The sequence below is a fragment of the Echinops telfairi genome, unplaced genomic scaffold (assembly GCF_000313985.2).
Source record: "Echinops telfairi isolate 266 unplaced genomic scaffold, ASM31398v2 ScPeMD7_31;HRSCAF=116, whole genome shotgun sequence".
NCBI classification, from domain to species: Eukaryota; Metazoa; Chordata; class Mammalia; order Afrosoricida; family Tenrecidae; genus Echinops; species Echinops telfairi.
This window is the reverse complement of record NW_022103928.1, coordinates 60,777,945-60,785,060: the sequence shown is the minus strand read 5'-3', so window position 1 is coordinate 60,785,060 and position 7,116 is coordinate 60,777,945. Positions and strand designations below refer to the sequence as shown.

The 7,116-nt window shown below is 57.4% G+C and overlaps 1 protein-coding gene across 1 annotated transcript in view; it reads right to left on the bottom strand.

Annotated features, from left to right (window-relative positions):
* Positions 1–6,596, bottom strand: part of IL17RE (interleukin 17 receptor E) — a 10,378-nt gene extending 3,782 nt beyond the window's left edge. Inside the window, exons 1-12 of the mRNA XM_045289843.1 lie at positions 6,462–6,596; positions 6,315–6,345; positions 5,607–5,726; positions 4,575–4,672; positions 4,174–4,330; positions 3,925–4,064; positions 3,241–3,309; positions 2,359–2,425; positions 1,225–1,400; positions 1,095–1,142; positions 952–997; positions 679–827 (exon numbers count right to left, since the gene is read on the bottom strand). Of these exons, the coding sequence (XP_045145778.1) occupies positions 679–827; positions 952–997; positions 1,095–1,142; positions 1,225–1,400; positions 2,359–2,425; positions 3,241–3,309; positions 3,925–4,064; positions 4,174–4,330; positions 4,575–4,672; positions 5,607–5,726; positions 6,315–6,345; positions 6,462–6,593 (1,233 nt within the window). The 5' untranslated portion in view covers positions 6,594–6,596. The remainder of the gene's footprint in view (positions 1–678; positions 828–951; positions 998–1,094; positions 1,143–1,224; positions 1,401–2,358; positions 2,426–3,240; positions 3,310–3,924; positions 4,065–4,173; positions 4,331–4,574; positions 4,673–5,606; positions 5,727–6,314; positions 6,346–6,461) is intronic.
* Positions 6,597–7,116: the final 520 nt, after the last annotated feature.

Sequence of the window (7,116 nt, the reverse complement as noted above, 5' to 3'; positions counted from 1 at the left end):
TTCCCAGCTCAAGCACACAAATGAGGCCAGGCTTTTGCTCTCCTGGTTAGGTTATCCCACGTGACCCTGGCTTAACTCGGAAGCAGCACTTGCCACCCTGCCTGCCAGGGAAGGAGTCAAGCGCTTGGTTGCTAACCAAAAGACCAGCAGCTGGAGCCTTGGTGGAGATGTCCAGTTTCCCTGGGGCAGTTCCACTGTCCTTCAGGGTCGCTAGATGCTGGAATAGACTGCACTCCACGACCATGGCCATTCTGTGGAGGGGCCCTTTTAGAATGCAAAAAAGCCCAAAAACCCACCAGGCTACAAATGACCTGGAGAGACCAGTCAGGCTTAGTCAGCCCGGGGATGTGGTTTTGAGTGCAGATGACATTTGATTGCCACTTTTAATACCAGATACACATGAGCGTCCACTACTGACGTGGTCCATGGTCCACGTCGTAAGAGTGAGGCCTGTCAGTAGTGAATACCATGCTGCCAAGAGTAGCCTGGCTTCTGGGGACCCTGCCTCTGGACAGAGTACAGGGGGCCCCGGGATGGTAGTAGAGATTTTGGATGGTCCCTGACCTTTGGTTAACCCTGTAGGGTCAGAAATCCGAGGTCCCCTGTGTCAGGCAGAGAAGCCAGTTGAATAAGTCAGTCAACGAGCCTGAGGGGCAGCGTGGGGGTGCTGGGCCGTACCTGGCTGATACTGTACACAGGGGGCACCCAGCTGTCCTGCCCCAAACCCTGGGGGCTCCAGGCGGCGCTGAAGGTGGCAGGTGTCCTTGAGGAGAAGTGAAGGATCAGCTGCCGGGCCTGGGTGTCCATGCTCACGTTCCAGGATGGGACTGCCCCGGGGAGTGGGAGAGGGCACCTGTCAGACACCCTGTTCTCGAGGCGAGGGGAGCTGGGCTGTCATCCAGGGGAAGCAGAAGGGTGAGATGGCAAGAGGGGGGTTCTTTATAGGCTCACCAGTTCTGTGCGGGCATTCAACGTGGCTGCTGTTGGCAAAAGAGAACTGGGGAACACGGGTGGAAAGTCAGCGTAGGAGGGGGGGGGGCGCAAGCCTCGGGAGTCACCCACATCCTCTCCCCACTTCCTCTCCATGGCTTTACCTTGAAGCAGAGATGGGGGTGCAGGTCCACCTTCTCCAGAACATACCACTGTAGAGGGAGCGGGGAGCGAGTCATGGGGAAGGTCCCTGGGTCCCAGCCCGCCTCCCTAGTCCCGGGAGCCTGCACTCACCCCATCTGACTCTTGAGCCGTGGCATTGGGGAGGTCTTCACAGAGGATGTGCTCACCCTGTCTCTGGCAGAGGGAGGCCTCTGGCTTCAGTGGGCAGCGAAGTGTCAGGGCCATGGCCATCTGGGTGTGCTGGCTCTGGTCAGTAAAGCGCACTGACTTCCAGAAGTCCGAGCCATCTGGGCAGGTGGCAGGTCAGAGGTTCAGCCTGGGGAGGCTCAACCTGGGGAGGCTTTAGCCTCACCCTGCCACCCTCCTTTCCAGGGCATCAAATGACATTTGTGGAAGTGCCCAGCATGGCTGCTGACCCAGCTGGGAACTCCATACATGGGCACCCTTTCTCCAGTCCCATTTGCATCACGTTTTCCATCCAGTTGGCTCCTTTCCTCCCTCAGCATTCCTTCTTCCCAGCTCCCCACTACAGCCTACCGCAGCGCACACAGGCCTCCAGCACTGGGCATGCCTCTCCCTCCCAAAGCCCGAGGGCCAGCTCCTGCAGGTGCCCTTGCCTGCTCCAGCCTGAGTGGTCTTTCTTCTCCCTTGCCTGAGTTCCTGAGCTTCACAGCCCAGCCCTTACCTACCACCCTGCCCTGCACTGTGCACTGCTTTGTGCAATCTGTTGGCTCCCTCTGCATGCCCTGCCTCTCCAACTTGAGAACCACAAGTTGCCTGTAGTACTTTTTTTCCTCTCCTGCCCCTTCTGACCTGTAGTACTTTAGAGATCATCGAGCCCTGCTTCATTCATTCAATCCTTTCCAACGATTTGATGGTAAGGCAGGGCAGAAAGCACTGTTCCCACTTTACAGAGGGGGAAACTGAGGCTCAGGGAAGAAAACAATGGCAGAGCTGGAATGTGAACCCAGGTCTCCTAGCCCACCCTCTCAGAACACCATCTCGTGTCTCGTTTCCTGCACCTCTACAGAGCGCATACCACGTGCAGTAGTCTCTGGTTTATTAGCAGGCTGACTGTCAGACATGAGAGCTGGGCCATTGCCCTTTACCCCCCTGGCCCCAGGGAAAGTGTCTGCAGGCCTTCTGGGGACATCCTCCTACACCTGTGTCAAGTGTGCATGTGAGAGAGACACACAGGGACAGGGACAGGGAAGTATCCACGCTGCATATAGCAGTCACACTCACATGCTTCAGGCCGGCTCTGGAAGGGGCATTTTTTATGCCTCACGGTGTCCTCTTGCAGGTAGGACGCCTAGTGGGGACAGGAAACAGGCAGGGAGGGTCAGAGCGATGGTGGCTTTGTCTGACTCTGTGTGTGCTGCCTGAGCTGGCAGGGAATCTGACATGGGGAGCACGGTGGAGTGTGGGGAAGGTCGGGTGGTACCTGACCTCGGGGGAAGAAACCCCAGAGAGGAGGAGAGAAGCTGGCTCCTCTTCTCCTGCAGAGGAGAACCCATCCTCCTAAAGAAGGGGGATCTAGAAATCCACAGTTCTCAAACATCCCTGGCCTCCACTCAGCTGTCCCCACAGGGCCCAGTGTCCTGTGTTAGTCCTCACCCGAGACCACCCAAATCCCCAGCTGTCCCCCTGCTCGAGGTTTCTGCCTACAACCGTCCTTTCTTCTCCTGGGTTCAAAGTCTCACTGTACTTTTCTTGCTAATCCAAGGCATACTGGGGTTGCACAGGAGAGGAGGAGGGTTGTCATGGACAGTAGTGGGGAGAAGGTTTTAAGGGCCCATGGAAACTTGCAGTGTTCACCCCCAGGGCACCCAGAAAAGGTGGCCATCTAGTCTGGCCCAGGAAGAACCTACATGTGGATGGAGCTGAGGTTGGTGCCACCCCCAAGAAGACCCTGTCCTCAGCAGGACCCTTCCAGCACAGATCAGTGTGTGGCCGCACAGCCAGGCTGGGACCAGCCTTCCCAAGCATCTTGGTAACCCCTGGTCATTTTTAAACCTGACTTCCTGAAGATATGCTCAACCCCTGAGGGACCTTGTAGGGGAGCCATGGACAGCACACACACTCACTCACTCACTCACTCACTCACTCACTCACTCACTCACTCACCTCTATGCACAGACAGGGCAGAAGGAATTCAAATGGCAGCTCTACAGGGTGGCCCCCGGATACAATTTCCTGTCGACAGAGCAGCAGTGGGAAAGAAGAGGCAGTCAGGAGGAGGAGATGTATTTCTGCCATTAAGAACTTCCAGGGTCCCAGGAGGCCTCTGCTCTGGCCATTTGCTCCAGGTGTCTCAGTACAAGCAGGTGGGAGAGGACACAGGAAAAGAAATGAGCGTTACTGAGCACCTCCCAAGTGCCAGGTAGGTTGCTAGGTGTTAGAAGCAGTAACTCAGGGAAAGAATCCGGCCGGGCCACGTGCCTCTGAGGCATCATCCCCATTTTATAAATGAGGAGGGATGGGGCCCCAGGGCTGGAGCAATGATAGGTCCCTGCAGAGGTGCAGGGGCCTCCTTGCGGGGCGGGATGACAGGGCCCTTCACAGGGGAGGGAGATGGGATGCCACCAACACAAGATGGCTAGTATGTCATTTTCCCCATCGCTTGAGGGGACTTAAAAGGCTTCTCAATGCTGCCCACGCCCCACTGCACATCCCTCTCCCCAGAGTAGGGGCCATATACATTTTTTAGTCATTCGTGGAAAAGTCTTGGGCAATTGCCTTCCCTGTGGCCTGCTTTCTTCATGTGTTTGACATGTGGCCCGGCTGCTGGCCCGGAGCTGGCATGCGCACCTGAGTGTCAAAGGGTGCGCTCAGCTGTTCACACACCAGCGCCCACTGGTGACAGAGCCGCACGCTGACCTCAGGGCCTGGAGGAATGGTCACTCGCACAACTCGTGTCTCAGGCAGCACATCGAAGGAGAACTCAGGCCCTGGGGAGGAGGGGGAATCTGTTAGTCTCATCCCTTGGGCTTTAGCATCTGAGTTTAGCACAGACACCACCACTTGCCAGAGCCCCTCTCTTACTACACCCCTTCCTACTTCCATGTCCCTGTGAGTCCCATCTGGGAAGACCTTCCTTTGCTTCTGGGTCCGAAGGTTGGGTCCTTTTAAAGCGCAGCCCTGTGTAGGGGATTCCTGGGGAGCGGCCGGAGTTGGGATCCTTGCCATAAAGGCAACAGCTACCCAGAAGCTTCCTCTGTAAGCAGAAACAAGGAAAGCCTTAGCCAGGACTCAGGGAAGAGACTCATGGCTATTCCTGCTTCTGGACCTTGGCCACCACACGCAAGTGGCTCAACTTTGTTAAACCTTAATTTCCTTGACTGTGTAATGGACAGAAGAACCTATCTCGTCTCCACACTTACTTTTTCCCTCAAATGACTGGAAAGCAAGCTGGGAGGCCAGGAGGGACAGGGCGGTGGGGCCCTGCGCCGGGAGAGTACCTGAGCAGATGCTGGCATCTTGTGTCTCCTACAGAACTTGAGCCTGTATGACTTTTTGGATTTCCGCACCAGCAGACGGAGCGAGACCCACGGAAGGCCTGTGCAGGGAGCAGAGCACACTCACTCCCAGGTCCCTCTCTGCCCCTCCCCTCCCTGGAGGAGCTCCCAGTGTTAGAGGAACCTAACCACGTAGACCCTCCATGAGACGGTGAATCTTTCCTCTGAGGAGCAGCTGGTGGGCAGTGTTAGATAGCAAGTCGTTTTAGATCAAGAGGGAACATGATGCCGAAGAGGAAGCTGCCTTCATCCCTCCAGTCACAATACAATAACAAAGCATTTGTTTCTTAAGTAGAGACAAAGCTACTTATATCGGCAAACCATTAGAAACGTCCAATTCCTAAGCAGTATATAAAAAGGCCATTCAGTCTACTCCACCCCAAGGCAGCGACCCGACACGGCTTGGTCACTGCAGTGGACTGCACTCTGAAGGGTTTCCCATGCTGATTTTTCAGATAGGTCACCAGCTGCTTCTGAGGTGCCTCTGGGTGGACTCGAACCTCCCACCTTTGGGTTAGCAGCCGAGTGTGTTAACCATTGGCACCACCCATTGTTACAGTCAGAAACTCTCCGGGCAGTTCTACCCTGTGCTATGAGCTAGCACCAACTCTATGGCACTGAGTTTGGTCAGGCTGTCGAGCAGTGTCGAGGCCTCTGGTAGGCACCAAGCCCAGAGCTGGGCAAGAAAATACAGGGTTGAACATGCAAGGAGGTCCCACTTCACAAATGGACAGTAAATACATAGAACTGAAAGTTTTTCATCCCGGGTAGTAGTGTGCGCTGCAAAGAAAAACACCTTCACAAAAAGATGCGACTGAAAATGAGGGTGACCTCAGTTCATGCGGAGCTTGGCAGCAGAAGGACAAACTCTCGTCCCCGTGTGACAAGTCCCATTCGCTTCAATCTAGGGGTGCCCCTCACCAGACCACCCACCAACAATAGAATGGGAGAGTGACCACAGGCTGTTCCTTATACCTGAAGGGCCTGCCACCCACCGCAGGCACAGCTGGCAGAGAAGGTGCCTGACCCGGGCACAGCCGACCTGTGAGGAGAGGAGGGTGGACTGTTGATGGCAAAGAACGTGGGAAGGCGTTCCTGTGGAAGATGGAAAGGAAATCCAGTGGTGGATGTGGCCCAAGGAAGCCCCTCGGCAGGCAAGCTGGGCTTTCCGCTGAGCTCTGCCGGTGAGAGTCTACACCAAAAGTGGCCCTGCTCACAGCCAGGCTGCCTCCTTCATAAAGCGGGTCTGTTCTAAAGGTCAAGTTAGCCTTGCCGGGGAACAAAGAGCACCCTGAAATAGGTAAATTATGGACTGCCTCACAGCTGTGATGGGGGCAGGTGGAGTGGGGGACCAGCTCCTGGGCTCTCGGTTTGTCCCCCTCCCAAATCACAGGAGCAGTGCTATCTTTGTCCTCAGACTACCATTCTGCCCTCGCAGCCAGGCTCCTGCTGGGGGCCAGACTCCTGGGGCTTCATAAACTGCCCGAGGCCACATGGAGTCCCTGCCTTGCCCTACCTGGGCGGGCGGGACAGCAGTGTGAATTCCCTCTTGGCCTCCCTCCAAACCTTGTACTTGCCCCTGGATCCGACGCTGCTTCCCAGGCCAGGGGCCCAAACCGAGAACGGAGGGCTTGCCTGGGAGTCTAGAGCAGTAGGGAGGGAACAGGCCTGACGGAAACTCACCCAACGCGCTGATCGCCTGAAGGTGTGGAGTCTGGGAGGGAAAGAGAAGAGGGAGGCATTATTGGTGGGACCCCCTGGAGGAGCGTTCTCCCGGGGGCCCATCCAATCGACGCCGGCTGGGTGTCCCCACCTGGCAGTACTGCTTACCGAGCGGGAGACCAGGAGACAGAAGGTGGCCCGGCGGGGCAGGGAGGCACCGCCAGTTCCCGCGTTGGCAGACAAGGCCATGAGCAGCAGGACCGGCGGCAGGAACCAGGCCGCGCCCCCGGGACTCCCCATGGGCTTCTGTGGGTCAGGGCCCGCAGCGCATGGCTGCCCAGGCTGCAGCGGCTGGCAGGCCCAAGGCGCGTCGCCGCGGAGCGGAGCACCCAGCGGGGCTGGCAGGGGCCGGGCCTCAGTCTGCCGGGGCGCCGCCCTGCCCCGGAGCGCCCTCGGACTCCTAACCGGCCGGCCGCGCCGCATTCCTTACCCGAGTGGGGGGCCTGGGGACCCGGCCCCAGACCCCCTGCCCTCTTAAAAAAGGCGAGGGGCTCCTTTGGTGGCAGAGGGGCAGCAGGAACGAGCCGGCAGCGGTTGGGGGCGTGAAGGGTGACCAGCTGCACCTATTTCTTAACCCCGCCTACCCCTGAAACTACCTGCACACACCTGACCAGGTCTCCCGGGCATGTATGCCACGCGTGCACCGGTGCTGGGGAGACAGGGGTGCCTAAAAGCATCCGTGCCAGTTGGGCAGGAAAAACAAAACAACAAAAACACCTCTCTCTAGTACTCTCCTAAACCTCACCTGCCCACACATGGGGAC